This window comes from Xenopus laevis, chromosome 2L (genome assembly GCF_017654675.1).
Source record: "Xenopus laevis strain J_2021 chromosome 2L, Xenopus_laevis_v10.1, whole genome shotgun sequence".
Lineage (NCBI taxonomy): Eukaryota > Metazoa > Chordata > Amphibia > Anura > Pipidae > Xenopus > Xenopus laevis.
This window is the reverse complement of record NC_054373.1, coordinates 72,468,360-72,486,422: the sequence shown is the minus strand read 5'-3', so window position 1 is coordinate 72,486,422 and position 18,063 is coordinate 72,468,360. Positions and strand designations below refer to the sequence as shown.

The 18,063-nt window shown below is 39.6% G+C and overlaps 1 protein-coding gene across 3 annotated transcripts in view; it reads left to right on the top strand.

Moving 5' to 3' along the window:
- Positions 1-18,063, top strand: part of LOC446916 (troponin T, cardiac muscle isoforms) — a 96,491-nt gene that overhangs the window by 8,330 nt on the left and 70,098 nt on the right. For all 3 annotated transcript variants that reach the window (XM_018246542.2, XM_018246541.2, XM_041582032.1), the window contains exon 3: positions 860-873. In XM_018246542.2, the coding sequence (XP_018102031.1) occupies positions 860-873 (14 nt within the window). The remainder of the gene's footprint in view (positions 1-859; positions 874-18,063) is intronic.

Here is an 18,063-nt window from a genome sequence, read left to right as displayed (position 1 = left end):
AAAGGCCAGGGTCCACCAGGTTTTTCCTGGTGTCCCACTGGCCCAGTTGAGTGAAAAATATTCCTTGAAGGGTAGAGGCTATTACAGCAGCAAAGGAAGGACCAAAGTCTTTGTAGAGCCCTTTGTTTCACAGGCAGGGGTCTGCATATTTTTGCAATATAATAACTGTAGACTAGACCTTTTCAGGGCTCATTATGATCACAGTCACAAGGAAAGCTAAAATGGGCACAATTGTTGCATGTATTCATTAGATGCTTGCGTCCAGTGGCGTAACTATAGAGGAAGCAGTTTAATTTTATTCTCAAGTTTTGACAGTATCTGTTGCTGTATTCCAAAAGAGGGGTTATTGTGTAAAAAATTTATTTATTGCATGTGATGAATTTTTATTTTATTGTTTGTTCCACAACAGCATCTCAAAATTTTTAAGTTTAACTTTAAAGGCACTTCTTTATATTGCTCCAGATCTATTGTTATATTGTATAAATATCTATTACCAGAAAATAATTACCTCAGTTACCTGCATGTTAAATATAAATATAAATATATATAAAGTTTATTGGCAGACTATGCATTTACTTTTTTTTCAGTACTGATCAGTGATGTTCAGTGTAGCATAAGGATTATAGTGACAGTTGCAAAGCTTGCTCCAGTAAACCATAAAACCAGATCAGATATTTGTTTTTCAAATAAGTTGCCAGTAAATTATTCCTGCTACTTGAATGCTATAGATAACTGGAGATGGCACAAACTTTGGAAAAATAATAGGATATGGAATGATGATATGGAATCATATTTTTTTTAAGGCCATTATTCTAAATTAGCTGCAATCCAAAAAACAGTTTTTTTGCTTTCATTGCAGGGAAGAAGATAAAGGTAAGTTATTTTTCTTATCTGACTGCCAAAAACAGTGAGACTACAAAGTAATGACGTATATGCTACATTACGTAAGTAAGTCAAATCAAATGGACTGAATGTGTTTTCTTTTTCCTTGAAAAAGTTTTGCTAGTCATCAACTGGCTGAATCGCCTGAATGAATGAGAACTTTCACAAACGTATATGCTTATAAGCATTGCTAGGAACAGGGTTAGAAAAGTGCTGGAATGTGTGCTTCTCAGTGCTAGAATTGGGGCAGGATTCGGCGACTGAAGGCTGAGGGCTGAGGGCTGAAGGTTGAGGGCTGAGGGCTGAGGGCTGAAGGCGGAGTTAGCATTACTGACAGCTGAGAAGAGAGGGTAGAGGACGGAGGTGTGACTGCAGATTTGGACGATGAGTGACGGTAAAAAGCACCCGATGCGCCATTCAGAAGGCATAGGACATCGCTGGAAGGAAGGGTATTTCGCCGCAGGATGTCCTAAAATGCGGAGTGTGTCCTAAAATGACACACTCCTGCTCAGCCAATCGCATGGACCCTTTCTCTGGCCCAGCTCCCTCAGCCAAAGAGAAAGTGAGAATGGGGCTCCCTTGCACATCCTCACTCCATGCACATTCTCCCTGCCCGGCACTCACCGAGGAAAAGAAGTGTGAGCGTCAGATCACCTACCCCAGACCTGGCAGCCTGCCAGTGAATGAAAAATGGATGAATGTTGAGAGGGGCCATTAGACTCGCAGGGAGATTTAATGCTTGTGCTGGAGCCGGGTACAAATTGTCTCCTGAGCCTGCAGCTCCTCAGCCCTGTATGCAGCCCTACCACAGTCTCAGCACAAGCAGGCAAAGCAGCCCGAGGAGTGTTACACACGGGGTCCTGTTGCTAAGGTGCGGAAAGAATTTTCAGGTATGTCTCTGCACAAATTTATGGCTGTCTACTTTCCGGATTATCAGACCGGTAAGAACTCTAGTCTTAACTCTTCACTTGTCTGCCATTATCTGGAATAATATGTGATGTTTATTTATTTTTATAAATGTGCTGAGGCTGTTTTACATAACTGTTCAGTGGGTATTATTTGTGACTCTGCCACTATGCCATCCTACTATGAATTATGGGAGTATAAATACCCCCAGAATTCATAGTAGGATGGCACAGAGGCAATTACATGTATAAACATGTAATTGCCTCTGTGCCATCCTACTATGAATTCTGGGGGTATTTATACATCTAATTGCCTCTGTGCCATGGGTATTTAAATGTGTAATTGCCTCTGTGCCATTCTACTACTATGAATTCTGGGTGTATTTATACATGTAATTGCCTCTATGCCAGTCTACTATAAATTCTTGGGGGTATTTATACATCTAATTGCCTCTGTGCCATCCTACTATGAATCCTGGGGGTATTTATACATGTAATTGCCTCTGTGCCATCCTACTATGAATTCTGGGGGTATTTATATGTTCAATTGCCTCTGTGCCATCCTACTATGAATTCTGGAGGTATGTATACATGTAATTGCCTCTGTGCCATCCTACTATGAATTCTGGGGGTATTTAATTGCCTCTGTACCATAATACTATGAATTCTGAGGGTATTTATACATGTAATTGCCTCTGTCCCACCCTGCTATGGGTTCTGGGGGTATTTATACATTGCCAATATGCCATCCTGGTTTAGTTGGGGGCGTGGTAGTGGGAATGGCCGCTAAATGGGGTGTAGCCTCTCAAAAAACTTCCGCGGTGCGCGAGCCTGTGGGCGGCACTTTTAGCTTTGGGCAGGGCTATAAAGGCCATACCCCCATCCCTTCACCTTTTTGTTCCCAATTCAAGCACTGGTGCTTCTAGAGTAAAACCTATAAATCCTATAAAAGGTGACAATGACACAGAGAGAAATGCAAATAAAGAATGGTATCACACTTCTGGTTTAACCCTTTAAGTGTCAACAGAATTTCGCATTGTATTTGCCAGATGGTTTTTGAACATTTTGCACTCTCTCTTTTTAGGGGCATTTACTGGGGGGAATTTTTACTTTACCTAGGAAAACTATACATTGTTCTTTTCGGGATAACCTGAGCTTTCCACTTCTGGAACAAGATTTTGAGCTCTAAATACCACAAAAAATAGAAAAGTTGCCATTTTTTTTTACAATATAGGGATTCATACCAGAAAATATTTTATGCAAAAAAATTCAACTGATTTGGAAAGCCTCTCATGTCTTGAACATGCTAATACTAGATATTTATAGTTTTATGAAGATTTCTGGCTTCGATAGGTCAAAAACTCCCAGCAGTAAATAACTGAATTTCAACGCAATACAGTAGAATATGGCATACATAACCATTTATGTTTGAAAAGTACAGATTATGTTAAATCCAAAATGGGTAACCATGCGATTTTTTATAAAAGTTCATGAAAATTCAGAAAAATCACCTCAAAGGTTCCACTTTCTAGAATCTTATCTCCCAAGTACCATTAGGTACCAAGAGAAAACATTCAAATATGAATGCCAGGGGTCTACTGAACATTGTGATGCCCAATATGCATAGATTTACCAAATTATGTGGTGTACAGGGATACCCAAATCAAAATAGTGCATATGAATTTTCACAGCTGACATTCTGGCTGCTGCAATATGAGCATCCGGTATGTGTATTAATTGCCATAAGACCCCCTAATACTATGGAGACCCTAGAAAACCAATTTTGAAATGTACAAATTCTAATGAATCCAAAATGGGTAAATACATCTTCTATTGCAAACTACCAAACTGCAAAGCTATGCTGAACTTTCTGAAAATTTCTGAAAATTGTCACAAAGCTTGCATTTTAGCCCATTATATGTCCCACATTACATAATGTATCAGCATAACACATCCTATATGTGGACATCATGGGTCTGCTGAACAGTGTGATGCCCCATATTCATAGATATACCAAACTATGTGGAGCACAGAAACCACCAAATGGATATATAGCAGACAAAATTTCATGGGCAAAATTTTTTTGCCTAGTGTAATCAGCAATCAGATCACAGTTTGAATAATTTATTCTGGCCAAATAGGTTTCACGGGCAGAAACAAGCAAGCAACACTTATGCAGAGCTGAAAATGCAATAAAATGGCTAAGAATGCAATAAAATTGCTAAAAATGCCATATAATCACCTAAATAACATACAAAAGGTACTGCACAGTGCAAATATGCTATTCACAATGGCAATTAAACAGTTTTTTTATACAAAAAAAAGACAATGCTTGTGTTGTTCCCCAACTCTTTTTACAATTGAATGTGGCGCATGGATGAAAAACATTAGGTATCCCTGCTCTAGAGGAAGGACACCATGTGAGAATAGATATTTCCTCTTACTAAGGTCTGCAGTAGTGAATTTCTCCCATTTCAGCAAAAAATTTGCGAATTTCCCACAAAATTTGTGAAACAGCAAAAAATTCACGAAAATTGGAAAGCTCACGAAAAAAATCGTGAAATTCGAATGTTTCCACGGAACAAAACAAAAGGTGGACAAAACAAAAAAGGGAAAAAAAAACCCAAAACAGCAAAATAAACCCTTGCCAGCTTGGCAGCTAACTATACATTCAGGCTTCCCTGACTATCAGACCGGAAACAACCTTGAGTTGCTTTGGTCCCTACATTAGCAACAGCAGTCTTTACCACACACAAAAAGGTTTGTATTTCACCCAAAAGTTTGCTTACTAAAAGAAAGACATTTTAAGAGACCATGATCTGTAATTAAATCAAAATGTTTCCCAGACAAATAGTACCTCGGAGAGTCTAGACCATTTTATCGCTAAGCATTATTTTTCAATTGTTGCATAATTTTTCTCATGTTCATTCAACTTCTGGCTCAGGAAAACTACGGGGTGTTCTTCCCCATTCTGCACTTGTGCACTGGGGACCATTTAATCATGACTGAATTTTTACCTTTAGTCAGGTATGAGAGGGGAGCCGCTAAGGTGGTAAAGTGAGGAATAAAACAGCAGTAATAGCCAACAATCCCCAAGAAAGCTCAAACTTGAGGTTTTATCACACCCCTCCCGATGGTATATCCCAAATACTTGGCCTCCTCAAGGCCAATAGAACACTTCTAAGGGTAGGCTTAGAAATTTGCCTCCCGCACAGCATTCAACACTGCTTGTACTCTTGGCAAATGTGTTGCCCGATCAGCACTATAGTTACATAGTTACATAATTAAATTGGGTTGAAAAAAGACAAAGTCCATCAAGTTCAACCCCTCCAAATGAAAACCCAGCATCCATACACACACCCCTCTCTACTTTTAATTAAATTCTATATACCTATACTAACTATAGAGCTTAGTATCACAATAGCCTTTGATATTATGTCTGTCCAAAAAATCATCCAAGCCATTCTTAAAGGCATTAACTGAATCAGCCATCACAACATCACCCGGCAGTGCGTTCCACAACCTCACTGTCCTGACTGTGAAGAACCCCCTACGTTGCTTCAAATGAAAGTTATTTTCTTCTAGTCTAAAGGGATGGCCTCTGGTACGGAGATCCACTTTATGGGTAAAAAGGTCCCCTGCTATTTGTCTATAATGTCCTCTAATGTACTTGTAAAGTGTAATCATGTCCCCTCGCAAGCGCCTTTTTTCCAGAGAAAACAACCCCAATCTTGACAGTCTACCCTCATAATTTAAGTCTTCCATCCCTCTAACCAATTTAGTTTCACGTCTCTGCACTCTCTCCAGCTCATTTATATTCCTCTTAAGGACTGGAGTCCAAAACTGCACTGAGGCATAATTATGTTTTCATCCATTGAGCTAATGCCCTTTTTTATGCAAGAGAGAACTTTATTTGCTTTAGTAGCCACAGAATGACTTTGCCCAGAATTAGACATTTAGTGTATAATTTAGTGTATAACTTGCATTGATATTAATTTTGCCAAAGTGCATAACCTTGCATTTATCAACATTGAACCTCATTTTCCAGTTTGCTGCTCAGTTTTCCAATTTAGACAAATCACTCTGCAAAGTGGCAGCATCTTGCATGGAACCTATAGTTCTGCACAATTTAGTATCATCTGCAAAAACAGAAACAGTTCTTTCAATGCCCACCTCCAGGTCATTAATAACCAAGTTGAAAAGCAACGGACCTAGTACAGAGCCCTGCGGTACTCCACTAACAACACTGGTCCAATTAGAAAATGTTCCATTTACCACCACTCTTTGTAGTCTATCTTTTAGCTAGTTCTCTATCCAGGTACACATACTATGATCCAGGCCAACATTCCTTAATTAAACCAGTAACCTTTTGTGTGGCACTGTATCAAATGCTTTAGCAAAGTCTAAGTAAATCACAACCACTGCCATCCCAGAATCGAGGTCTCTACTTACCTTCTCATAAAAAGAAATTAAGTTAGTCTGGCAAGATCTATTACGCATAAAACCATGCTGGCACAAACTCATAGTATTATGATTTGCTATGAAGTCCAGTATCTTATCCTTTATTAACCCTTCGAAAAGCTTTCCTACCACTGACGTCAGACTAACTGGTCTATAGTTTTGAGGCTGAGAACGGGATCCTTTTTTGAATAGAGGCACCACATTAGCAATTCGCCAGTCTCTCGGCACTATGCCAGATCTCAATGAATCCTGAAAAATTAAGTAAAGAGGTTTGGCAATCACAGAGCTAAGCTCGCTAAGTACCCTGGGATGAATACCATCTGGCCCCGGACCTTTGTTAATCTTAACATGTTCTAGTCTCTTTTGAATGTCTTCATGTGTGAACCATGCATCATTAGTTGTATTACTAGAATTGGTACTATTAAGAAGTAAACCTTCACTTACTGGTTCCTCATTTGTGTAGACAGATGAAAAATATGAATTCAGAATCTGTGCTTTTATTTTGTTTTCATCAACCAGCTGACCCCCCTCTGAAACTAAAGGCCCCACCCCTTCCTGCTTAATTTTTTTTACTATTAACATATTTAAAAAATTATTTTGGATTTTTTTTACTGCTTGCTGCAATATCCTTTTCTATATCAATTTTAGCTTGCCTTATAGCTTCTTTGCATGATTTAATGGCCTCCTTGTAACTTATAAATGTTTCGGCTGTACCAGATAACTTGAAAGCCTTAAAAGCACGTCTTTTCTTACCCACCTCAACACCAACGCTTCTATTGAACCAAAAAGGTTTTGCTTTGCAATGACGTTCCTTGCTTACAAGTGGAATATACTGACACTGAATTTATTAAGCAGCATTTTAAAGACTTCCCATTTTTGTTCTGTGTTTAACCCTGTGAAAAGCATTTCCCACTTAATATGTTGCAGAGATGCCCTTATGCTGTCAAAGTTTGCACGTCTGAAATTTAGTGTTTTAGTTACTCCCTTATAGAATTGCTTCTGCAACAGAATCTCAAAGGAGACCATGTTATGATCACTATTCCCTAAATGCTCACCCACACAAATGTTAGAGATGAGTTCAGTATTGTTAGTTATTACAAGGTCCAAAAGAGAGTTATTCCTAGAAGGTTCTTGAACGAGCTGGAATAAAAAGTTGTCATTCAGCATATTTACAAACCTACTAGCTTTTTCTGTCTTAGCAACCCCATTACTCCAGTCAATGTCTGGATAATTGAAGTCACCCATAGCAACAACTTGAGCCAGCTGTAAAGCCGCTTGTATCTGCAAGAGAAGCTGGGATTCATACTCGACACTTATACGAGGTGGTTTATAGCATACACCAACGATAATTCTTTTTGTTACCTTTTGTCCAGTCAAAATCTCTACCCAGAGTGATTCTACACCCTCACCAGTGCCAGCTATTGGTATTTCTTAAGCGCATGGCTTTAATTCAGGCTTTACATACAAACACACTCCTCCACCCTTTTTAATCCCTCTGTCCCTCCTAAAAAGGGTGTAACCATTTAAATTCACATTCCAGTCGCATGTTTCATCCCACCAGGTCTCAGTGATACCAATTATATCATAATTTTTAGAGCATGCAATTAATTCTAGGTCTCCCATTTTACCTGGCAAACTCCATGCATTTGCCAGCATACAGCGGAGGTTACTACTTTTACTTTTGAAATTTGCATTACTTAGTGGGGAATTATATGTTAAGTTAGTATTATTCTGTTTTCCTTGTAACAGAGGGACCTCCTTAACTGGTAAACTATATGCCCCCTCACTCCTCCCCCATGACCCCTTACTAACCCCACTGCCCCATCTACCCTAGCTTCCCCATAATTCTTTATCTCACCCCCCCTTGCCTAGCTGAAACACTCCTCCAACCTCTTAGCCATTCTTTCCCCTAGCACCGCGGACCCCTTCCATTGAGGTGCAAACCCTCACGACTGTATAGGTTGTACCCCAACGAAAAATCAGCCCAGTGCTCTAGGAACCCAAACCCTTCCTTCCTACACCAAGACTTGAGCCACGCATTTAGCTCCCTAAACTCCCGCTGTTTTCCTAAACGTGCACGTGGCACGGGCAAAATTTCAGAAAAGATGACATTGGAAGACCTTTCCTTGATCTTAGAGCCTAGATCCCTGAAATCACTCTTTAAGGTCTTCCATCTACCATTTATTTTGTCATTAGTACCGATATGCACTAAGACAGCTGGGTCATGCCAAGCCCCACCCAATAATTTGTCTATCCGATTAACCACATGCCGGACACTGGCACCAGGCAGCAAACTGTTCGGTTGTAGCGATCCGGACGACAAATTACCCTATCCACTTTCCTAATAATTGAGTCCCCTACAACCACAATCTGCTTAGGCCTGACTCTACTCTCCTCCCCACCACTACTAGAGAAACTGGTCTCCCGGCTGTTAGAGAGATCAGCCCCATCTAGAATTGCCAATCCAGAGTTCATACTCCCATCATCTTCACAAAATCTGGCAAATTTGTTGCGATGTATAATCTCTGGCTCAGCCTCCATTTTCCTTTTGCCCACCTTAGATTTTCTAACTGTCACCCAGCTAGCTGCCTCAACATCCTGCTGATGTTCTGTTCCCCCCAAACTATCTGACCCCGCTAGGTCCTGCTCAGTGAGCAAAAGACTCCTTTCAAGATTGTCAATCGACCGCAGTGTTGCAATTTGTTGCTCTAGTGCTCTAACTTGAGCCTCCAAAGTGGCAATTTGCTCACAACCACCACAGAGGTAAGCATTTTGGATCTCTTGTTCCAAATCTGCATACAAATGGCAGACTGTGCACTGAGTCAGACCTTCAATCTTGCTAGCACTCATTATCCCAGTTACAGATCAAAACAGGAAAAATAAAAATTAGGGTTTAGAACAAACTTTTGACCTAGTTTGAACCTCCTTTAGTTTTAAACTCCGGTGTTTATAACTCCACTTACAGATCCCCCACTTAACTAGCAAACACTTAAGAGAAGCTAACACTAGAGCAAGCTCGACTGGAGTCCCAAGGGTTCTATTTATACAGTCGGTTCCGGTGCAACTAATCAAACCCCACCCCCTCAAACGGAGGGAAAACTAACTGCAAAGTAAAGCAGGTTGTGACAAACTTGCTGTAAGCACACTAGGACACCAAACTTTGCTGTTTAGCACCCAAGACAGAAAAAAAAAACCTTTAAAAAATAAAACCACAGTGGTTAAATATAAATCTTAATATAAAATAGTAGTTAATAAATACTTATCCTTTTTAGTTGATTTGTTTGCTTTAAGTTGCTTTATTCCAATCAGCAGCCTGATTCAAACAGGATAATGACATCATCCAAGTAGGCAGCAGCATATTTTTGATGAAGCCGAAGGATTTTGTAACCCAAATGGCATCATCCAGAGTTACAAAAGCTGTTTTCTCCTTGGCTCCTTCAGAGAGAGGTATCTGCCAGTACTTGGTCAGATCTTGAGTAGTCATATAATGGGCAGGTGCCGGGCAGTCGATCAATTCATTGATATGAGGCATGGTATATGTATCAAATTTGGTGATGGTGTTTACCTTTCTGAAGTCCTTGCAAAAACCCCAACTTCCATTGGGCTTGGGTACCATCACTATTGGACAGTACCAGTCACTATTGGATTCCTCTATTGCTCCAAGCTCTAACATTTTAACTTCTTGAGCTATTGCGTCCTGTCTAGATTCAGGAATGCGATATGGTTTCAGTTTAACCTTTTCCCCAGGGTTTTGTAACAGTTGTCTGCCCAGGCAGCTCTGAAAATATATATTTACTCCTGAGCAAGAGAACTTTGACTTCCTGTTGCTGAGCTTTTGACAAGGTGTCTGCTATTTTTATTTCAGAGATCAAACATTTATACTGAGTGGGAACCAGGTTACTGTTTGCCATCATGGATTCTCTCTTTCCAAGGTTTCAGCAAATATATATTGTAGATTTGCTCTGGTTCCCATTTTTTCCCATTGGGCTAGGAATTTGCTTTCTACAGTGGAGACCAGTACCAACAACCTATCACCAGGTGAAAATGTATGGACCTGGGCCCCACGATTATAAATTATTTGCTGAGTCAACTGTGCTTGCGCTAGATGTTCCCTTACCATGGGCATCACCTGTGAAAATCTGTCTGGGAGACATGTTCAATGATACTTCTTTGAGGCATACATTCACTTTCCCAAGTTTCTTTAGTGATGTCTAACAACCCCCTAGGGTGTCTACCGTACAACAGTTCAAAAGGGGAGAACCCCCTGGAGGATTGTGGGACCTCTTGTATAACAAACATCGGATAAGGACTAAGGGAGTCCCAGTTTTTCCTATCTCTATCCACCACTTTCCTCAGCATCTGCTTTAGAATTTTATTAAATCTCTCCACCTATTTGAGGGTGATATACTGAGGTCAATTGTTTTACCTTAAGGAATTTACAAAGTTCTTTAGTTACCTGGCACATTAAAGGCATACCTTGGTCTGTAAGGACTTCCTTGGGAATGCCCACCCAACTGTACACCTGGAGCAATTCTTTGGCTATGAGGAATTGCGAAGAGGTATGGCTTCTGAATAAATGGGTGGCATAGTCCATAATTACCAGTATATACTGATGCCCTCGAGTGGACTTTAGTAAAGGACCAACCAAATCCATAGCAATCCTCTCAAAAGGCACCTGAGTGGGGGGCGCATGCATGCAATGTGAGAGGCGGACGTCTTGTGAGAGAGCTCCAACCAGGGTTTTTTTTATATATATATATTAACTGACAGAAGAACATAACCTTTGCTTTATACGATGCAAGAAGGTCCTAAGTGTTTGAGGATGCCTCCGAAAGTTCAGGAAAAAGGACCAGCAGAGTTTGTCTGGTTACTTACAATGAACTCCGGCGCGACACAAGGGTGATGATTTCCAAGATGGTGCCGCAGCTGCATCTCCTGTGCAGTCTGATGATTCAGCAGAATGGGCAATGGCAGTCACTTTCAGGAGCTACAAACTCAGCTTGAGCAGCTTTACGCTAAGATTTCAACTACTGTTTCGGAGGCAGTTGGTAAGGCGGTAACTATGCTGCAAGCAGACATTACTGACTTGGGCCAACGTACTGCGCAATTAGAAACCAAAATGAAGGAGTCAATTCATCGGCACAATGTGCTAGTAGATGAGTGTGATCGCTTGTCCAATGACTTTTATTCCACGCAACTCCATTTGGAAGACAAGGAAAATCGCGATTGGAGACAAAATTTGCGGATTAAAGGTATTCCTAATAATATTACTGCTATGGAATTACCATGGGCCTTAGGTCGCAATAATGATTCTCCGGATCACCCTAAGGATGTGGTACTTTAACTCCATTATTATTCCAGCAAAGTGGCCATAATACAGGCGACACGCAACTCAAATAAACTTCTATTTCAATAACGGGAACTACAAATCTTTTCTGATTTGGCACCCTCAACCCTAGCAAAGAGAAGAGCATTGAAAGGCTTGACAACGCAGCTACGGGAGAGAGGAATCCGTTATAAATTGGGGTTCCCATTCAAATTGATCATTTCTCATAACGATAAGACTTTTACTTTCCATGATCCAGATGGAATGGACAGCACAGTTTTGGATGCGGGACTGCCCCGGAAACTGCGAAAGTGGTTGCCCACAAAATGGAAGTAGAATGGCACACTCCTACAAAAACCAGCAAGCCTACCTCACCCTGAAGAGGGTACAGCTTTATTTTGAATGTCTACCATTGACCTATATTTGTTGATGACAGATTACCCCTGGCGGAGCACCATGGTTGAAAGTGCTCATGAATACCCCCTGACCGATGGTATTCGTCACCCAGACTGGTTCTGGGTTGAAATTAACAATGTTTTTTCCCACGGCCTACCAATACAAGCAATGGTTCTGATGTTATTTATCATCGGCTGGGTACATTTTCAAAAACGCTTGTTTCTGGCAGACACTGTACGAGGCCTGATGTGGGCATTATGGTTACAGTTCACTTGTATATGCTTATTGTTATTGTCTCTCTTTCTGGTCTGTTTTTTCCTTATTTTTTCTTTCTCTTTTCACACTTTGATCCCCCACTCTCTAAGGTTTGATGATGATTTGTTTTGAAAAGTGAGTCTCTTCAGTAGCAGTATGGTAAACATGATATTATGGCTAATTGTTGCAGAAGCAATTCTATAAGGGAGTAACTGAAACACTAAATTTCAGACGTGCAAACTTTGACAGTATAAGGGCATCTCTGCAACATATTAAGTGGGAAATGCTTTTCACAGGGTTAAACACAGAACAAAAATGGGAAGTCTTTAAAATGCTACTTGATAAATATACTTGTCAGTATATTCCACTTGTAAGCAAGGAACGTCGTTGCAAAGCAAAACCTTTTTGGTTCAATAGAAGCGTTGGTGTTGAGGTGGGTAAGAAAAGACGTGCTTTTAAGGCTTTCAAGTTAGCTGGTACAACCAAAACATTTATAAGGTACAAGGAGGCCAATAAATCATGCAAAGAAGCTATAAGGCAAGCTAAAATTGATATAGAAAAGGATATTGCAGCAAGCAGTAAAAAAAAACCAAAATTATTTTTTAAATATGTTAAAAGTAAAAAAATGAAGCAGGAAGGGGTGGGACCCTTACTATCAGAGGGGGGTCAGCTGGTTGATGAAAACAAAATAAAAGCGCAGATTCTGAACTCATATTTTTCATCTGTCTACACAAATGAGGAACCAGTAAGTGAAGATGTCCTTCTTAACAGTACCAATTCTAGTAATACAACTAATGATGCATGGTTCACACATGAAGAAATTCAAAAGAGACTAGAACATGTTAAGATTAACAAAGGTCCGGGGCCAGATGGTATTCATCCCAAGGTAATTAGCGAGCTTAGCTCTGTGATTGCCAAACCTCTTTACTTAATTTTTCAGGATTCATTGAGACCTGGCATAGTGCCGAGAGACTGGCGAATTGCTAATGTGGTGCATCTATTCAAAAAAGGATCCCATTCTCAGCCTCAAAACTATAGGCCAGTTAGTCTGACGTCAGTGGTAGGAAATCTTTTCGAAGGGTTAATAAAGGATAAGATACTGGACTTCATAGCAAATCATAATACTATGAATTTGTGCCAGCATGGTTTTATGCATAATAGATCTTGCCAGACTAACTTTATTTCTTTTTATGAGAAGGTAAGTAGAGACCTCGATTCTGGGATGGCAGTGGTTGTGATTTACTTAGACTTTGCTAAAGCATTTGATACAGTGCCACACAAAAGGTTACTGGTTAAATTAAGGAATGTTGGCCTGGAACATAATATTTGTACCTGGATAGAGAACTTGCTAAAAGATGGACTGCAAAGAGTGGTGGTAAATGGAACATTTTCTAATTGGACCAGTGTTGTTAGTGGAGTACCGCAGGGCTCTGTACTAGGTCCCTTGCTTTTCAACTTGTTTATTAATGACCTGGCGGTGGGCATTGAAAGTACAATTTCTATTTTTGCAGATGATACTAAATTGTGCAGAACTATAGGTTCCATGCAGGATGCTGCCTCTTTGCAGAGTGATTTGTTGGGAAACCAGGAAGCAAACTGGAAAATGAGGTTCAATGTTGATAAATGCAAGGTTATGCACTTTGGCAAAAATAATATAAATGCAAGTTATACACTAAATGGCAGTGTGTTGGGAGTTTCCTTAAATGAGAAGGATCTAGGGGTCTTTGTAGATAACACGTTGTCTAATTCTGGGCAGTGTCATTCTGTGGCTACTAAAGCAAATAAAGTTCTGTCTTGCATAAAAAAGGGCATTAACTCAAGGGATGAAAACATAATTAAGCCTCTTTATAGGTCCCTGGTAAGGCCTTATCTGGAGTATGCAGTGCAGTTTTGGACTCCAGTCCTTAAGAGGGGTATAAATGAGCTGAAAGAGTGCAGAGACGTGCAACTAAATTGGTTAGAGGGATGGAAGACAAATTATAAGGGTAGACTGTCAAGGTTGGGGTTGTTTTCTCTGGAAAAAAGGTGCTTGCGAGGGGACATGATTACACTTTACAAGTACATTAGAGGACATTATAGACAAATAACAGGGGACCTTTTTACCCATAAAGTGGACCACCATACCAGAGGCCACCCCTTTAGACTAGAAGTAAAGAACTTTCATTTGAAACAATGTAGGGGGTTCTTCACAGTCAGGACAGTGAGGTTGTGGAATGCACTGCCGGGTGATGTTGTGATGGCTGATTCAGTTTATGCCTTTAAGAATGGCTTGGATGATTTTTTGGACAGACATAATATCAAAGGCTATTGTGATACTAAGCTCTATAGTTAGTATAGGTATGGGTATATAGAATTTAATTAAAAGTAGGGAGGGGTGTGTGTATGGATGCTGGGTTTTCATTTGGAGGGGTTGAACTTGATGGACTTTGTCTTTTTTTCAACCCAATTTAACTATGTAATTTAACTGTTATCTCGCATAATGTTAAAGGGTTTAAAAGCCCTGTTAAAAGGAGAGCTGCGTTTCAGTTTTATAAGAAAATATGTGCAGAGGTAGTTATGCTGCAGGAGACTCACTTCTCTACATGTCATATACCCAAATATTTTGATAAAATGTATTCGCAAGTTATGCTTACCACTTATGAATCCAAAACTAGAGGAGTTGCAATTTTTTTCAAAAGGTTTGCCACTCATTATTGATCAAATTGTAAGGGATCGTGAAAGCAGATATGTTATTGTAGTAGGTAGCTATAATGGGAGAAAGATTACCTTTGCTAACATATATGCTCCTAATGATTCATCCGAATGCTTTTTTTGGTAGATTTTCTTTATACATTGGAGCGACATACTGAAGGACAACTTATACTTGCAGGGGATTTTAATATAGTATTGCAAGCGTTGTTGGACTGCTCTAGTTTGACAGTACACTCTCGGGAAGCTTCTAATGTAGTTAAGCGTTTTCTAGGGTCTCTAATGTTGATAGATACTTGGCGATATGTCAATCCCTCTACATCCAAGTACACATATTATTCCCCTTTACATGATTCGCTTTCTCGGATTAATTATATTTTTGCGCATTCTGATTTCATTCTGCAGATTCTGGAGGTCGACATTATCTCGGTAGGTTGGTCTGACCATAATGTTTGTACTGTGACGATCCAGATGGCACCTTCAATACCTCCAACTCGGTCTTTCAATGAGTCATTATTGTTGAATTCCAAAAACTCATTAAAACTGAGTCATGAGATTGAGGAATATTTTTTTGCATAATTCTACAGCTGATTCTTCCCCCATTATGGTCTGGACAGCCTTTAAGCTTTTTCTACAAGGCCATCTTATTAAAATAGGGGCATACACTAAAAGAATTAGACAACAAATATAAATCCGCTAACTAGACGATTAACCCATTGTTTTGGCAGTCCAGGTCAAAATACTGCAGAGATACAGGTACTAATATGTGGATTGGCAGATCTGCAATTTACTGAAGCAGAAAAAACTATTAAGTGGACAAAACATAGATTTTATGCAAACACAATTTGTGAAACGACTTAAAATAGATGAATCAGACAGGTCAACCAGTTACAGGTACTACAGATATCTCACATGTTTTTCAGAGTTATTACAGCACTTTATATAATTAAACATTTACTCTGGATATGGAAAAATGTCAAGCAGATTTGGCCCAAGTGCAGTTACCCCAACTTGACCATCAGGAAAATTTGTCTTTGAATGAGCCTATTACAGAGGAGGAGGTAGAATAGGCTATAAAAAAAGCTTAAAAATAATAAGACCCCAGGTCCTGACGGGTATACAGCGAAGTTTTATAAGCATTTTTTGAAGTTATTGATCCCTCATTTAGTAGCGGCTTTTAATAATATCATACAGAGGGCAGCCCTTCCACAGGAACTGATGGAAGCTATTGTATCCCCTATACCAAAACCTCACACTGATAGTTGTCAGTATACCAACTATAGACCTATTTCTATGATTAGTGTAGATTTAAAAATGTTCACTTCTATATTAGCTGCTAGGTTAGCACCTACTTTACCGTATTTGATACATCCTGATCAAACAGGGTTTATTACCACACGTAATGCTGCCGACAACATTCATAGGATTACCAATATTGTCCAACGAGTTAATAGAACTAAAGAGCCAATATTGATAGTTAGCCTCGACATACAGAAAGCTTTAGATTCCTTACAATGGTCATATATGTATGTGGTTTTACAAAAATTTGGAATAACTGGGAAATTTTAACAGCAATACAACGAGTATATTCTAACCCTACAGCTCGTACAAAGGTTAGAGGCCATCTGTCAGAAAAGCTTTCTATTAGCAATGGTACACGCCAGGGGTGCCCATTGTCGCCGCTATTATTTGGCTGGCAATGGAACCATTGGCACAAATGATCCAAACACATGCTAATATCTCTCGTTATCGCTGGAAAGTTGCTAAGCAATATACAATCAGTTTATACGCTGATGACCTATTGCTGACATTATCTAGGCCGTTAACGGCTCTCCCTATTCTTTTTGCACTTTTGTCCCAATATTATAGCTATTCTGGTCTGAAAGTGAACCCACATAAATCTGAAATGATGGGTGTTAATATGTCTGATTCCACGCTTCAATTAATACGCTTAAACCTTCACTTAATATTATGTTCTAACAGTATTAAATATCTAGGGGTTCAAATTGCTCCATGGTACTTGCAATTTTTTAAAGTTAATTATCAGCCTTTAATCAGGCATTTGCATAAGTTATTGGAATGTTGGAAACATTATTCAATTTCATGGCTCGGTCGTACATGTGCAATTAAAATGACCTGGCTACCAAAATTGCTTTATTATTTTCACGTTTTGCCACTAGCTGTCCCATTAAAGGATATTGCGTATTTGCAGAAACAGATATTGTCTTATATTTGGTACAATAAGAAACCTAGGGTATCAAGTCAGGTACTATATCGTAAAAATACTCGGAGGTTTGGGGGCCACAAATTTGCTGCTTTATTATAAGGCAGCGCAGATTGGCCAGTTGGCCAAATGGCAGCTTTTGCCAACTACTACAGTATGGGTTGAGGTGGAAGCACAGGATTGTCATCACCTAACAACTAATAATCTTTTGTGGGCAGATCATAGGGACAGAAATAAGTTTGGGATTCATAATTTGGTTGTACAACACTCTCTGCGGATTTGGGATTCATGTAAATATCGTTATTCATCATGTAAACCTAAATCGTTACAGCAATCTATTGTAGGTAATCCTTCCTTTGTACCAGGCCTGCAAGCATAACTTTTTGAAAAATGGACGCAAAATGGTTTAAGTACTGTACAATCTTTTAGGTCCTTATCACATGGTCTTTTCAACTTTTACAATTTGCATATGACTTCCCTGATTCTGAAGTATATGTTTATGCTCAAATGCGACATTTTGTACAGGGTCTCATACATAATATGACATCCCAGGACAACACCATTTTTGAAGCTTTATGCAAAATCTCCCCACTTACTACAGGTATGATTTCAACACTTTATACTCAGATGCTTTCAACTACTTTTCAAGCTAGCCCAGCTTATTGCATCGCATGGGAACGAGATATACCGATAATGCTTCCTAGCAATGGCTGGAATAAAATTTGGATGGCTACTAAGAAAGCGTCTGAGAATGTAGCGATAAAAGAACTCTTGTATAAGCTTATGACAAGATGGTATTATGACACCTCAAAGAAAACATCGAATTTCGCAAATGCATTCGCCTCTCTGCTTCCGTGGCTGTGATGATATCGGCTCTTTAGTTCATATATGGTGAGATTGTCCCAAAGCACAATATCATTGGCATA